Source organism: Haliaeetus albicilla, chromosome 29, assembly GCF_947461875.1.
Source record: "Haliaeetus albicilla chromosome 29, bHalAlb1.1, whole genome shotgun sequence".
Classification (NCBI taxonomy): Eukaryota; Metazoa; Chordata; class Aves; order Accipitriformes; family Accipitridae; genus Haliaeetus; species Haliaeetus albicilla.
In genome coordinates, this window is record NC_091511.1 from 3,580,779 (window position 1) to 3,596,548 (window position 15,770).

Here is a 15,770-nt window from a genome sequence, read left to right on the forward strand (position 1 = left end):
TGTGGGTGCTCTCCGTGGGTGTTCACCGTGGGTGTTCACCGTGGGTGCTCGTCACTGTGGGTGCTCACCGTGGGTGCTCTCCATGGGTGTTCATCGCTGTGGGTGTTCGCTGTGGGTGCTCTCCGTGGGTGCTCACCGTGGGTGTTTGCCGTGGGTGTTTCCCGTGGGTGCTCACCGTGGGTGCACGCTGTGGGTGCATAGTGTGGGTGCTCTCCGTGGGTGTTCACCGTGGGTGCTCGTCACTGTGGGTGCTCACCGTGGGTGCTCGCTGTGGGTTTTCGTTGCTCTGGGTGTTCGCTGTGGGTGCTCTCCGTGGGTGCTCACAGTGGGTGTTTGCCGTGGGTGTTTCCCGTGGGTGCTCACCGTGGGTGCTCGCTGTGGGTGCATAGTGTGGGTGCTCTCCGTGGGTGTTCACCGTGGGTGTTCACCGTGGGTGCTCGTCACTGTGGGTGCTCACCGTGGGTGCTCGCTGTGGGTTTTCGTCGCTGTGGGTGCTCTCCGTGGGTGCACGGTGTGGGTGCTCACCGTGGGTGTTTGCCGTGGGTGTTTCCCGTGGGTGCTCACCGTGGGTGCTCTCTGTGGGTGTTCGTCGCTGTGGGTGCTCACTGTGGGTGCTCTCCGTGGGTGTTCACCGTGGGTGTTCGTCACTGTGGGTGCTCACCGTGGGTGCTCGCTGTGGGTTTTCGTCGCTGTGGGTGTTCGCTGTGGGTGCTCTCCATGGGTGCACGGTGTGGGTGCTCACCGTGGGTGTTTGCCGTGGGTGCTTCCCGTGGGTGCTTCCCGTGGGTGCTCACCGTGGGTGCACGGTGTGGGTGTTCGTCGCTGTGGGTGCTCACTGTGGGTGCTCTCCGTGGGTGTTCACCGTGGGTGTTCGTCACTGTGGGTGCTCACCGTGGGTGCTCTCCATGGGTGTTCATCGCTGTGGGTGTTCGCTGTGGGTGCTCCCTGTGGGTGCTTGTCGTGGGTGTTCACTGTGGGTGTTTGTCACTGTGGGTGCTCGCTGTGGGTGCACAGTGTGGGTGCTCACCGTGGGTGTTCGTCGCTGTGGGTACTGGCTGTGGGAGCTCACCGTGGGTGCTCTCCGTGGGTGTTCGCTGTGGGCGTTCGTCGCTGTGGGTGCTCAACGTGGGTGTTCGCTGTGGGTGCTCTCCGTGGGTGCACGGTGTGGGTGCTCACAGTGGGTGTTCGCTGTGGGTGTTTCCCGTGGGTGCTCACCGTGGGTGCACGGTGTGGGTTTTCGTCGCTGTGGGTGCTCTCCGTGGGTGTTCGCTGTGGGTGCTCACCATGGGTGCTTGTCGTGGGTGTTCGCTGTGGGTGTTCGTCACTGTGGGTGCTCTCCGTGGGTGCTCGCGGTGGGTGCTCGCTGTGGGTGCTCGCTGTGGGTGCTCACCGTGGGTGTTCGTCCCTGTGGGTACTGGCTGTGGGAACTCACCGTGGGTGCTCACTGTGGGTCCTCGCCATGGGTGCTCACCGTGGGTGTTCGTTGCTGTGGGTACTGGCTCTGTGGGTGCTTGCCGTGGGTGTTTGTCACTGTGGGTGCTCGCCGTGGGTGCTTGTCATGGGTGCTCACTGTGGGTGTTCATCACTGTGGGTGCTCGCCGTGGGTCCTCACCACGGGTGCTCACTGTGGGTGTTCGTCACTGTGGGTACTGGCCATGGGTGCTCGCCGTGGGTGCACAGTGTGGGTGCTTGTCATGGGTGCTCGCTGTGGCCGTGGGTGTTCGCTGTGGGTGCTCGCTGCTGGTGCTCGTCGTGGGTGCTTGTCCACGGGTGCTCACCGTGGGTGTTCGTCACTGTGGGTACTGGCCGTGGGTCCTCACTGTGGGTGCTCGCCGTGGGTGCACAGCGTGGATGCTTGTCATGGGTGCTCGCTGTAGCCGTGGGTGCTCTCGATGGGAGCTCTCCGTGGGTGCTCACCGTGGGTGTTTCCCGTGGGTGCTCACCGTGGGTGCTCTCCGTGGGAGCTCACCGTGGGTGTTTCCCGTGGGTGCTCACCGTGGGTGCTCTCCGTGGGAGCTCACCGTGGGTGTTTCCCGTGGGTGCTTACCGTGGGTGCTCCCTGTGGGTTCTTGCCGCAGGACACCCGGTCGTTACACACACACCCCCCCACGGGATGTCCCCACGCGAGGGATGTCCCCACGCCCCGGGGCAACCCCGGGGCAGTCCCCACGCAGGGATGCCCCGCCCCGCCCCGCCCCACCCCGCCCGGCCCCGCCCTCCCGCCCGCAGCCCCACGGGGGGTCCCGGCGCTGACGCGCGTGGCGCGGCCCGGGGGGGGCGGTGAGACATCGCCCGGGGGGGGGGCTGCGGCCGGGGGGGGCAGGGGGGGCACGGCGGGGCCGGGGGGGGGGCTGAGTCAGCCCGGGGGGGGCGGGGGGAACCGGTCCAGGGCGAGGGGGGGCTGGGGGGAGGGGTCCCCACATCCACGCGCGGCGGGGGCGCGGGTGGGACCGGCTCCTGCGGGGGGGGGGGGGGCCGGGATGGAGCCGGGGCGGGCCCGATCCTGGAGGGGGCCCGATCCTGGTGCCAGCGACCCCCGGTGCGGGATGGACCCCCGGTGCGGGGACCGGTCCCGGTGCAAGTGGATCCCGGGACCGGGACCGAGCCCGGTACGAGCAGATCCCGGTACCGGGACCGAGCCCGGTAGAAGCAGATCCCGGGACCGGGACCGAGCCCGGTGCCGTCCGGACCCCCCCGCGGGACCGATCCTGGTGCAAGCACCGACCCCGGTCCAGGCGGCCCCCGGTGCAGGGACCGACCCCCCCGTCCCCCCATCCCCGTCCCCCGCTCCCGCCCCGTCCCGTCCCGCCGGGGCCGGTCGGGGGCCGGTCGGGGGCCGGTCCCTCCACCGGGGCGGAGCGGGGGCCGGTCCCGCCGCATCTCCCGGGACCGAGACCGGTGCGTGGGGTGTGTGTGGGGGGGGGGGGGTGTGGCGTGTCTGCACCGGGGGGGGGACGGCGACGGAGGGAGGCGGGAGGGGGGGTGGGGGGGGGATTCCGCGTGTCCCGCCGCCCCCCGCGCCGTGTCCGCCGTGGGGGGTTTCTCGCTCCCCCCGGTGCGTTGATGCTGAATGGAAAAGCCGTGACTCAGGCGTGTGTCATCGCAGCCGGCGGCAGCGCCGGGATATAAAAGGGGGGAGCGGGCGGCGGAGCCGGGGCGTCACGCGGGGACACACGGACACGCTCCCGCCGCCGGCACCGGCGGCCGCTCCCACTCGAGTTTTTTTCCCACCCACCCCCCCCTTCCCGCTTTTCCCTCCCCTTCCCGGGGGCGGCGGCTGCCGCCGGTGTTTGTGGTCGCGGGTGGGGTGGGAGACGCGTGGGGAGGGTGTCGCGGCGAGTGGGAGAGTGGTGTCTGGGCGAGGGTAAGTGGGAGCGTGTCCGTGGGTCCGTGAGCGTGTTCCGTGGGTCCGGGAGTGTTGTCCGGGGCTCCGGGAGTATTGTCCGTGTGTCTGGGAGCGTGTCCGTGGGTCCGGGAGCGTGTCCGTGGGTCCGGGAGCGGTGTCCGGGAGCGTGGGAGGCTGCCACTCGGAGTGACAGCCAGCGTGGGAGTGGGTCCGTGTCACGGAGCGTGGCCGGGAGGGTGTCAGTGCCCGTGCAAGCCCCTTGCACGGCAGCAGGGACCGCCCCCCCCTCCAACCCACCCACCCACCCACCCCTCCCACGGTCCCGGCCCCGCCGCGGGTGGGTCCCGCAGGTGCGAAAAGCCCCGTCCCGCCCCGTGGGGGACCCCGGGGAAGGACCCTCCCGCCCCGCCATGACAAGTAAGTGCCGCCTCGCCGCGGGTGGGAGGGAGACACGCGTGGGGGGGGGACGGGACGGGGAAGGGGGTAGGACGCAGCGGGCGGGCGGGGGGGGGGGGCCGCCACCGGGAGCCGTCGGCTCAAATCCCCGGTTGCTTCTCCATCCCCCCCTCCGGCGGGGTGGTGGGTGGGGGGGTGTCCGTGGGTGGCTCCCCCCCCCCCATCACCACCACCACCCCACGGCCGCGGCGGGACCGGGCGCGTCCATCCCCGCCGCCTCGGGGCGCGGGCAGCTGCCGCCGCGCCTCGAAACCGCAAACGGCCCCGGCGCACCTGCCCGCCCGCGGCGGCCGCACCCCCGGGCCGGGGGGGGGATTTCTGGGGGGGGGTGCGTGTATATACCCGGGAGGGGGGGGACCTTGTGTCGCCGTGTCGCGAGTGGGTGCGTGGACACGCGTGGGAAAGGTGTGAAAGCGGCGGGTTTTGGGGGGGGGGGGCACGTCTCGCCCGGTGTGCGGGTAGGGATTGCCCCCCCCGCCAGCCTCATCCCGTCTCTCCCCCCCCCCTCCCTTTCCCGTGCGGGTGGGCCCCCCACTCGCGGGGGCTCCCCAGGTGCCGCCCGCCCCTGACTCACCCCGCATCACTCTTTCCAGCCCGGACCTCACAGGACGGCGCCGCCGCCGCCCCCCGCCCGCCCGCCGCCCCCCCACCCCCGTCCCTTACTGCATCCCCCCCCCCCCCCCCCCCCACAACGGGGCCGGTCCCGGCATCCCCGGCCCACGCTGTCCCGGGAGCCCCGAATTCCGGCAGCACCGGGAGCCCCGAATTCCCAGAGCCCCGGTCCTGGCATTCCCAGGAGCGCCGGGATCCTCCAGCCCCGGGAGCACCGGGAGCACCGGGATCCCGCAGCCCCGGGATGTCCCAGTCCCGGGATCCCCGGGAACACCGGCAGCCCCGGGATCCTCCAGCCCCGGGAGCTTCCAGCAGCCCCGGGAGCCCCCATCCCCGACAGCACCGGGATTCCCCAGCCCCGGGAGCCCCGGGAGCCCGCAGCCCCGGCATTCCCGGGATTCCCCAGCGCCGGTATCCCCGGGAGCTCCCATTCCCGGGATCCCCGGGATCCCCCAGCCCCAAGAACCCCCATCCCCGGGAGCCGCGGAATCCCCAGCTCCGGGAGTCCCGGGATCCCCATCCCCCGTAGCCCCGGGATCCCCCCAGTCCCGGGAGCCCCAGAATCCCCGGGAGCCCCAGAATCCCCAGCTCCGGGACTCCCGGGATCCCCATCCCCGGGACCACCGGGAGTCCCGGGATCCCCATCCCCCGTATCCCCGGGATGCCCCAGTCCCGGGATCCCCGGAATCCCCAGCTCCGGGAGTCCCGGGATCCCCATCCCCGGGAGCACCGGGAGCGGCCGGGATACCCCATCCCCGTTGCCCCGGGATCCCCCAGTCCCGGGATCCCCAGCATCCCCGGGACCCCCGGAATCCCCAGCTCCGGGAGTCCCGGGATCCCCAGCCCCGGGAGCCCCGGGAGCGGCGGGACGCCCCATCCCCCGTAGCCCCGGGATCCCCCAGCCCCGGGATCCCCCAGCCCCAGGAACCCCCAGCCCCGGGACCCCCGGAATCCCCAGCTCCGGGAGTCCCGGGATCCCCATCCCCGGGAGCGGCTGGGATACCCCATCCCCGTTGCCCCGGGATCCCCCAGTCCCGGGAGCCCCAGCATCCCCGGGACCCCCGGAATCCCCAGCTCCGGGAGTCCCGGGATCCCTCCACCCCGGGAACACCGGCATCGCCGGGACCCCCGGGGGTCCCCGGGAGGCGGTCGCTCTGTGTGTGTCTGTCGGCCCCACGCGTGTCCGTGTCCCGCAGGTGCGCTGTGGCGGGCGCTGCTGGCGCTGCTGGGGCTGTGGCCGGGGCTGTGGCCGGGACCGTGCCCGGGGCTGGCGGCCGCCCCCCGCCTGCGCCCCCCGGACCCCCGCGCCGACCTCGACAGCGTCGTCAGCCTGGCCAAGGCGCTGCTCAGTGACACCAAGGCCTTCCTCGCCCTCCTCGTGGGTACCCACGGCACCCCACGCGTGTCCACCCGCCCCACGCTTGGCAGCATCCCCCCCATCCCCCTGCCCCGCTCAGCCCCCCCCTCCCCTCCCTGCCCCAGCCCTCTCCGCTCTCCTCCTCCCCCCCCCCCGCCGTGGTGGGGGTGGTCCCGCGTGGGTGGGGGTGGTCTCGCGTGGGCTGACCCCCACGTCTCGCCGGCAGAAGTCGCGGTTCCCGGCGGAGGGGGAGCACAAGCTGGACTCGCTGCCCGTCCTCTCCATGAGCGCCCTGGAGCTGGCCAACATCCAGGTGGGTGTGGGGGGGACACGGGACACGGGACACGGACACGGGTGGGCGGGGAGGGGGGAGCGCGGAGGGTGCTGTGGTCGTTGGGGTGTGGGGGAGTGGGGTGCCGTGGGTATGGGAGAGGGGGATCCCCCGCGGCTGTGGGAGCGGGGTCTCCGTGGGTGTAATGTCCCCCGTGGGTATGGGAGAGAAGTCCCCCGTGGGAGCGTGTCCCCCCGTGGGTATGGAACAGGGTTCCCCCGTAGACGTGGGAGGAGGGTCCCCCGTGGATGTGAGGTCCCCCCGTGGGTATGGAACAGGGTTCCCCCGTAGACGTGGGGTCGGGTTCCCCATGGGTCTATTGTCCCCCGTGGGAATTGGACAGGGTTCCCCGTGGGTGCAGTGTCCCCCGTGGGTACGGAAGCGGGTTCCCCGTGGGAGCAGTGTCCCCCGTGGGTATGGAACAGGGTTCCCCCGTAGACGTGAGAGCAGGGTCCCCCGTGGGTGTGAGGTCCCCCCGTGGGTATGGAACAGGGTTCCCCTGGGTGCAGTGTCCCCCGTGGGAACGGGACAGGGTTCCCCCGTGGGAGCAGTGTCCCCCGTGGGTACGGGACAGGGTTCCCCCATAGACGTGGGAGCAGGGTCCCCCGTGGGTGTGAGGTCCCCCCGTGGGTATGGAACAGGGTTCCCCGTGGGTGCAGTGTCCCCCGTGGGAACGGGACAGGGTTCCCCCATAGACGTGGGAGCAGGGTCCCCCGTGGGTGTGAGGTCCCCCCGTGGGAACGGGACAGGGTTCCCCTGGGTGCAGTGTCCCCCGTGGGAACGGGACAGGGTTCCCCCATAGACGTGGGAGCAGGGTCCCCCGTGGGTGTGAGGTCCCCCCGTGGGTACGGAAGTGGGTTCCCCTGGGTGCAGTGTCCCCCGTGGGAACGGGACAGGGTTCCCCCGTGGGAGCAGTGTCCCCCGTGGGTACGGAACAGGGTCGGCCCCCCCCCCCCCCCCCCCGCGGGTACGGGCCAGGGGGTCCCGGCAGGCTCGGTGCCACCCCGCGGCCCTGACACGGGCCGCGGGGTGCGGGTGTGTGTCCGCCCCGCAGGCGGCGGGGGCTCTGGGGCGGCTGAGCGGGGACCTGCAGCGGTACCAGCGGCACCTGGAGTGGCTGCGCCGGGCGGGCCCGGCCCTGCGGCCGCTGGAACCGGAGCTGGGAGCGCTGCAGGCCCGGCTCGACCGGCTGCTGCGCCGCCTCGACCACCTGGTAGGCGGGGCCTGGGGCGGGGCCTCGGGGGGCTGGGGCGGGGCCCGGCGCCGGCAGAGGCCGCGGGTTGGTGGGGAAAGGGGGCCGGGGCCGGAGGGGGGCGTGGCTACGGCGGCGAGGGGCGGGGCGGGGAGGAGGCGAGGGCTCGCGGGGAGGAGGCGTGGCTACGGCGGCGAGGGGCGGGGCCCCGGGAGGGGGGAAAGAGGCGGGGGCTTGGAGGGGCGCGGCTTAGAGCGCCGGGGGGCGGGGCTTCGCGCCCGGCTGCGACAGGTTTGGGCGGCGAGGGGCGGGGCCCGGCCGCCCGGGGGGCGTGCCCTTTTGCCAAAGGGGCGTGGCTTCCCCGCCCTTTCCCGCCCCAGGCGCCCGCCTCCCTCCCTCCCTCCCTCCCCTTGGCCCACGCGTGTCCCCCCTTTACCCACGCGTGTCCCCCCCTTTTTTTTTTTAACCCAGCTCTCTCGCCTGAGCCTGGCCCGTCCCAGCGCCCCGCAGCCGCCCCTGCCGGCCCCCGGTTCGCCCTGGGCGGCCGTGCAGGCCGGGCACGCCATCTTCCAGAGCCTCCACCTCTACCTGGACTGGGCCTCCCGCGCCCTCGTCCTGCTGCGCAACAAGCTGTGACGGCGCCGGGACCACCCCCCCGCACCCCCTAATTTATTCTTATTTATTAGCCTCGTCCTCCTTATTTTATTGTTAATTATTATTATTATTATTACGACTTACACCCGCCCGCTCCCGGGGACCCCCCGGCGCTCAGGGACTCCCCCTCCCCTCTCCGCCCCCACCGTGGGCTGCCGTAATTTATTGACTCGGGCCCCAGCTCGGCCCCTTTTTTTATCTTTTGTAAAGAGGAAAAAAAATTATATATCTATATCTATATATATATCTATCTCTCAACTTGGTTTTGGAACAAAACGATTAAAAAAAAACCAAAATAAAGGTTGGAGGTGATGCAGCGCTGGCATGGGGGGGGATGGGGGCAGGGAATGGCAGATAAAGGGGGTGGGGGGTGGGACTCACCCCCCCCATCCCACTGCACCCCAACTCCAGTGAAAGGGGGGGGGTGAGTGGGGGGGGGGGCGACACACACCTGGGCACCCCAGGTGCTCTCGGGGGAGGCAGAAACTATTAAAAACCGGTGGAATAAACCCAAATTGTGTGATCTCTTGGGGGGGGGGGGGGGCAGCCCCCTAGGAACCCCCCCAAAGCCCCCTCCAACAGAGCGGCTTTATTGAGATGCCAACCATGATGCCCCCCCCCAATATCTTGGGGGTCCCCCCGATCCTGCGGACCCCCCCCCAACCACTACACCCCCCCCCCAGCACTGTCAAGGTGGGGGGGTCTGGGTGGGGGGGTCCTGGGAGGACGTGGTGGGTGTCTCCTCCTCAGGGGGGTCCTGGGGGGTCCCGGGCAGGGGGCTGGGGGCAGGCTGCAGGGGGGGGTCCCAGGGGAAGGTGACCCCCAGCCCGGCCATGCGCTCCCGGTAGACCCGGTCGAAGTGGGCGCTCTGCTCCGGCGTCAGGTGGTTCTTCCAGTCCCCGGAGATCCCTGGGGGGGGCACATGGGGCGATGACCCCCCCCCCCGGACCCTCCCCAGGGACCCGCTGGCACCCCCATAGCCCTTAGGAACCCCCTGAGTCCCCAGGGACCCCCCCAGGCCCTCCTGCCCCCGCCACTCCCAGTGCTCCCCCACACACCCCATCCCAGTGCCCCCAGTTCCCTGGTGGCCCCCCCATTCCTCTTCCCACTGTCCCCAACACCCTTGTCCCTGTCCCACCATCCCAGTGCCCCCAGTTCCCTGGTGGCCCCCCCATTCCTCTTCCCACTGTCCCCCAGCTTGTCCCTGTCCCACCATCCCCACCCCATCCCAGTGCCCCCAGCTCCCTGGTGGCCCCCCCATTCCTCTTCCCACTGTCCCCAACACCCGTGTCCCCCACCTTGTCCCTGTCCCACCCCCCCCACCCGTCCCCACGTCCTGATGTCCGTCCCCATCGCCCCTTCTCCATCCCTACCCCCCCATCCCTGTCCCCCCCCCCCGCACGGAAAAGGAGCGTGCCCCACGCCGACGTCCCCATCCCTGCGTCCCCCATCCCCATGTCACCCCCCCCCTTTGCATGGGAAGGGGCCGTGCCCCATCCCCACGTCCCCATCCACCTCCACGTCCCCTTGTCCCCATCCCAGGTGTGCCCCCCCCCGTCCCCCCACTTGCACAAAAAGGGGTCGTGCCCCACGCCGACGTCCCCGTCCCCTTCTCCCCATCCCCAAATCCCCCCCCATCCCCTCGTCTCCATCGCCATCCCCCCCCCCTTGTCCCCATCCCTCTGCCCCCATCCCCATGTCCCCATCCCAGGCGTCCCCCCCCCATCGTCTCCCACCCTTGCGCAGGAAGGGTCCGCGCCGCAGGTCGAGGATGAAGAGGGGGGAGAGGCTGAAGTTGCTCATGCGGTTGCGGCTCATGGCGGCGAAGGAAGCGTTGGCCACCACGGCGTCCAGCGCCCCGGCGCTCAGCGCCCGGCCCAGGAAGGCGCAGAGACGCTCCACGCTGCCGCGCAGGTCCTGGGGGGGGGACGTGGGGATACAGGGATACACGGGGGTATTCGGGGACATGGGGGGGGGACACGCACACCGACCTGCTGCAGCTCCTCGTAGCTGATGCAGAAGAAGTTCTCGCGGCCGCGCAGCTGCAGCCACCCCCGGACGTGCTCGAACCAGGACCCGAAGGGGACTGGTGGGGGGGGGGCAGCGGGGGGGGGGGGATGTGGGACCTACAGCCCCCACCCCAAACCCGGCCCCTTCAGAAACACCCGTGTCCCCTCAAATCACTGACACCCCCCCAGCAGCCCATATAACTCCATTAACAGCCCATAGCCCCCCCTTAGCAACCACTACGGCCCCCCCCATTGACACCCCATGCCCCCCCCCGTGGTGTGTCCCAGAGCAACCTCTGTAGCCCCCACCAGGCACCCCATAGGCCCCCCCCATTGACAACCTATAGCTCTTCCATAGTGCCCCCCACATCAACCCCTACAATCCCCCCCCCCGACACCCATGGCCCCCCCAGGAGCCCCCCATTGACATCCCATAGCCCCTCCATAGTGTCCCCCCATATCAACCCCCCCACTGACACCCCATAGCAGCCCCCCCTTGACGCCCCATCGTTCCCCCTTAGTGCCCCCATACCAACCCCAACAGCCCCCCCCACCCCACAGTGCCCCCCCCAGCAGCCCCCACTGACCCCCCCCAGCTTCCCACCCATCCAACTCCCTACACCAACCTCCCCCCCCCCCGCGTCATGTGTCCCCCCCCCCAGACCGTCTCCCTCCAGGAACTTCTCCAGAAACTGCTCCAGGCTCCCGGGATCCTTATAGGGCCGGAAAATCCGGGAAAAATGGTAAAGGGAAACCAGGACGTCTTTGGGGTTCCTCACCGTGTAGATGACCTGGGGGGGGGGGCACAAATGAGGGTCCCTGGCTGAGGACACCCCCCCGCGCCCCCAATCCGAACCTGACCTTGGCCTTGGAGGTGAAGAAAGCTTTGGGGAAGAGCTGGATGGGGAGGTGGGAGCTGATGAGCCGGGGCCGGGGGTTCCCCCGCGCCCGCCGCAGCCCCAGCACCGTCTCCAGCCAGGGACCCCGATCCCAGTTGGGCACCGACCGGCACCAGCGCGGGTCCCCGTCGCTGCGGATCAGGCTCAGGATCTCCAGCATCCACACCGTGCCTGAGGGGGGTGGGTGGGGGGGAGCGGGTCCTCTGGGGTCCCCTGGGGGGGGGTCCCCAAAGTCCCTTGGGGGTCCCTGAGGGGTCCTTGGGGTCCCTTTGGAGTCCTTGGGGTCCCTTCGTGGGGTGCCCAAAGTCCCTTGGGGGTCCCTGAGGGGTCCTTGGGGTCCCTTTGGGGGGGGTGCCCAAAGTCCCTTGGGGGGTCCCTGAGGGGTCCTTGGGGTCCCTTTGGGGGGGTGCCCAAAGTCCCTTGGGGGTCCCTGAGGGGTCCTTGGGGTCCCTTTGGGGGGGTGCCCAAAGTCCCTTGGGGGTCCCTGAGGGGTCCCTGGGGTCCCTTTGGGGGGTGCCCAAAGTCCCTTGGGGGGTCCCTGAGGGGTCCTTGGGGCCCCTTTGGGGGGGTGCCCAAAGTCCCTTGGGGGTCCCTGAGGGGTCCTTGGGGTCCCTTTGGAGTCCTTGGGGTCCCTTCGTGGGGTGCCCAAAGTCCCTTGGGGGTCCCTGAGGGGTCCTTGGGGTCCCTTTGGGGGGGGTGCCCAAAGTCCCTTGGGGGGTCCCTGAGGGGTCCTTGGGGTCCCTTTGGGGGGGTGCCCAAAGTCCCTTGGGGGTCCCTGAGGGGTCCCTGGGGTCCCTTTGGGGGGTGCCCAAAGTCCCTTGGGGGGTCCCTGAGGGGTCCTTGGGGCCCCTTTGGGGGGGTGCCCAAAGTCCCTTGGGGGTCCCTGAGGGGTCCCTAGGCTCCCTTTGGAGTCCCTGGGGTCCCTTTGGGGGGTGCCCAAAGTCCCTTGGGGGTCCCTGAGGGGTCCTTAGGGTCCCTTTGGGGGGTCCCCAAGGTCCCTGGAGGGTCCCTGAGGTCCCTTTGAGGTCCTTGGTGAATCATTGGGGTTCCTTTGGGGGGTCCTCAAGGTCCCTTGGGGGAATCCCTGGGTCCGTTGAAGGGTTCCCTGGGGTCTCTCAGGTCCTTGAGAGGTCCCTGAGGTCCCTTTGGGGTCCTTCTGGGGGTCCCCAAGATCCCTTGGGGGATCCCTGGGTCCGTTGAAGGGTTCCCTGGGGTAGCTTAGGAGATCCCTGGGGTCTCTCAGGTCCTTGAGGGGTCCCTGGGGGGGATCCCCAAGGTCCTTTGCGGGTCCCGTAGGAGGTACCTGGGGTCCCTTTGGGGTCTCTGGGGTCTTTTGGGGGGATTCCTGAAGATCCCTGGGATCCTTTTAGGGGGTCCCTGGGGTCCCTCAGGTCCTTGAGGGGTCCCTGAGGTTCCTTGGTGGGGGGGTCTCTGGCATCCCTTGGGTCCCACATTCCGCCCCCCCCCCCCCCCCCCCGGGGGCACTCCTGGGTCCCTTTGGGGCCATCACCCCCCACCCTGGGTCACACCTGGGTGTCATGTCCCCCCCCTTGGGTCACACCCGGACCCCCTACCCGATTTTTGGTAGGTGACGTTGAAGACGTCATCGTCCTCCACCGGGAAGTTGCGGGCGGCCTCCAGCCCCCGGGGGGAGTACAGGATTCCCGGGAAGGTGACGCCGCCGTGCTGGAAGTACCCCCGGGACATGGCGGGGGGGGGGGGGGGGGGACACAGGACACGGGGGGGGGGGGACACAGGCTAACCCACGCAGGACCGGGACCTGCGTGGGGCACGTAGGGGACACACACAGTGGGATCACGGAGGGAGGGAGGGAGGGAGCAGATGGAGCGACGGGAGCTGCCTCCGCCCCCCCCCCAACCCCCCCCCGTGGGTCCCGGGGGCCCCACGCAGCACCGTGGAAACCGGGGGGGGGGCAAAGACACCCGGTCCCACAGGGGCGGCCCGGCTCCAGGCAACAGCGTGGGGCTGGGGGGGGGGGGGACAGAGCACGGAGCCACCCTGCGCCCCACGGGGGGGGGGGGGGCTCATCCGGGACCCCCCCACACCAAGGACGGGCCCCTCCGCCCACCCACAGTCACCCCACGCCGGGGATCGGTCCCGCGGGGCGCGTCCGTCCCCCCCCCCCCACCCCACCGCTCACCTCACACTGTGCCCCCCCCACCCCAGACCGCTGTCTCCCGTGGGCGAAGCCCCCCCCGGTGTGTTCCGCCCCCCCCCCCCCCGTACCTGGCAGCACCAGGCAGAGCCGCCGCGATCGCACCCAGCCGTGGCGGGCGGGGCCCCGCGTCCCCCCCCCACCCCACCCGTGGGGCGGCCCCGCCCCCGCCTTGCACAACACCCCCCCCGACCGGTTCCACCCCCCCCTCCCCTCTCCCCGCGTGGGGGCTGCGTGGGACCCCCCCCACCCACTCGTGAAGGAGGGGAGGGGGAGCAGGGGGGTTAAAGGGGGTGAACTGGGGGGGTACCTCAGTGGGGGGGGGACGGACAGGACACAAGGACCCCCCCCCCCCCGAGCGGCAAGAGGGCACCTGGATTCACGGGGGGGAGGTGGGGGCCGTCCCCAAGGTCAGGCAGAGCCTGGGGGGGGGGGCACAGGGGGGGTCTCCAAAAACAAGCACTGAGGTGGGGGGGTCCCAAGCACAGGCAGTGAGGCAGGGGATCGTGCGGGGGTCCCCAAGGACAAGGAGTGAGGTGGGGGGGTCCCAAGGTCAGGTGATGATATGGGGGGGTGTGGGGGGGGTCCCCAAGGACAGGCAGTGAGGCGGGGGGGGGCACACAGCGGTTTATTGGGGGTCTCAGTTCTTGTAGCCCCGGCTGGCCCGGCGCCCCGCGCGCCCGCTCGAACTTCCGCCCCTTGGAGCGCACGTAGGGCCTGGGGGGGGACACGGGGGGGTCAGGGGGGACTGCGGCATCCACGACCCCCCCCCCCCAATCCCCAGGAACCCCCCCCCAAAGGGCCCTGACACCCCCCCATTTCTGCAAAAATCCCATCACTCGCTGGGACCCCAGTACCCACAGACATCCCCCCCCAGGACCCCCCCCACTCCCCCAAAAGGACTCAGGTGTCCAGGCTTCCCCCCCACCCCACGAAGGACCCCAATATCCAAACCCCCTCCCCACCAAGGAGACCCCAACCTCCACTTCCCTCCCCCCCAACAAAAGACCCCCCTAACAAACAGATTCCTCCTAGAAAACCCCAAAATCCAGACCCTGCCCCCCCCCACCCCAAAGCGATCCCTCCCCAACATCCAGACCACCCCCCACCCCAAAAAAGGAGCCCCCCCCCCCTCACTCACTTGGTGTGGCTGTGGGGGGTCCCGGGCGCTTTCCCAAAGTGCCGATAAACCTCCCGAGCCTTGCGGGGTCCTGGGGGGGGGGGACGACACAACGACACAAAAATACACAAAGCGATGACCCCACGGCCACGGGGGGGGTCTCTAGGAGTTGGGGGGGGCGCGGGGGGGGCACTCACCAGAGAGCAGGACGGTGCCTTTGCCCTTGGGGGAGGCCATGGCCAACTGGTCGAAGGTCAGGATGGTGCCCCCCGCCCGCAAGATGCGGGTGCGAGCCCCCCGCGTCACCCGCAGGGCGCAGAGCTACGGAGAATAGCAAAAACAATTAAAAACACGGGTGGGGGGGAGAGAAGCAGCCCCCCCCCCTCCCCAAAACCCCCAGCAGCCCCCCTACCTCCTCCAAACCCCCCCCAAACCCCCACCTTGAGTTTGGGGACGTCCTGGATGCGGATGTCGTCGGTGACGGTCCCCACCACCACGGCCGTCTTGTCCTCCCGCCCCGGCCGCTTCATCATCCGGATCTATTGGGGGGGGGGACACAAAGAGGGGGTGCTGGGGGGGGCAAGGATCCAGCTGCACCCCCCCCCGGAGCACGCAGGGGTCTGGGTGTATCCCCCCGCGGGTCCCAGAGCTCGTTAGGGAGCGGGTTTTGGGGAAAAACGCTGCGCTTTTAGAGCGCCAGGCGGGGAGGCGAAGGCGGGGGGGTGTCTCCCCGCAGGGAAAAGCCCCCCCCGGGGAACTCACCATACGGGAGAGGGAGAGGGGCGGCCGGTTCGTCCGGCTCATGAAAAGCCGCTTCAGGATCACTTTGTTAAAGGCTGAGTTCGTCCGCCGGGCCAGGAACCGGTAAAGCTGCGGCGGGGGGGGAACACCGGGACCGGAGGGGGGGTTAGCACGGGCGGGAGAGCCCCGTTACCCGGCCCAACACCCCCCCCGCCGCCGCCCCCTCCCCGGGGCCCACCTTGACGAGCAGTCGCAGGTAAATGTCCTGGCTCTTCGGCTCCCGGCGCCGAACCTTCCGGTCCCGGTTATGGCGGATATCGATACCCTGAGGGGGGGAACGGGGTGGGTCAGGCCGCCTCTAGGCCTCAGCGGGAAACATCGGGCACCGGCCCCTCCACGGTGCCCCATCGCCTTCCCCAGGCTCCCTCCAGCCTCCCCGGGCGGCGGCGGCGCCGGTCCGGTCCCCCCCGGGGGAGGATGGAGGCGGATGGTCGTTCCCCCCCCCCCCCGCCTGCGGCACAGACCCACCATGGCAGCGGCGACCGAGGGAGGCAGAGGAAGGTGCGCGCCCCGCGCGGGGGGTTATGGGAAAGCGGCGGCCACTTCCGGCCGCCGGGCGGAAGTGGGTGCACGGGGCCGCTCTGCGCGGTGCGGCTCGATGGTGGCGGGAGGACTGCGGCGTCCAATGGAATGGCGGCAGGGGGGGCATAGAGACTGAGTCGGTGGAGAGAGAGTGGCCGCTGCGGAGGGGTTTTGCGTTTAATTAGCGTGGCTAATGGGGTTGTGAGGAGGGAGGGCAGCGGGAGGGATGGCGGCGGGGCTTCGCCGCTGTCCTGGCCTGCACCGCGGGCTCGCCGCCGCCGCCCGGCCCCGGGGC

The 15,770-nt window shown here is 70.6% G+C and overlaps 2 protein-coding genes across 2 annotated transcripts; both read right to left on the minus strand.

Annotated features, from left to right (window-relative positions):
* Positions 1 to 8,399: 8,399 nt before the first annotated feature.
* SULT2B1 (sulfotransferase family 2B member 1) lies at positions 8,400 to 13,166 on the minus strand (the record flags this gene model as incomplete). The annotated part of the gene is made up of 7 exons (XM_069773880.1): positions 8,400 to 8,857; positions 9,685 to 9,865; positions 9,940 to 10,034; positions 10,622 to 10,748; positions 10,819 to 11,027; positions 12,431 to 12,542; positions 13,104 to 13,166. Coding segments are annotated over 7 exons (1,008 nt in total), but the record flags the coding sequence as incomplete, so codon positions are not given.
* A 478-nt stretch (positions 13,167 to 13,644) lies between these two features.
* On the minus strand, positions 13,645 to 15,558 carry RPL18 (ribosomal protein L18). Its single transcript, XM_069774192.1, is given in 8 exon segments — positions 13,645 to 13,705; positions 13,707 to 13,749; positions 14,174 to 14,243; positions 14,350 to 14,473; positions 14,593 to 14,691; positions 14,915 to 15,022; positions 15,132 to 15,218; positions 15,422 to 15,558. Coding segments are annotated over 8 exon segments (567 nt in total). The 5' UTR covers positions 15,425 to 15,558; the 3' UTR covers positions 13,645 to 13,672.
* Positions 15,559 to 15,770: the final 212 nt, after the last annotated feature.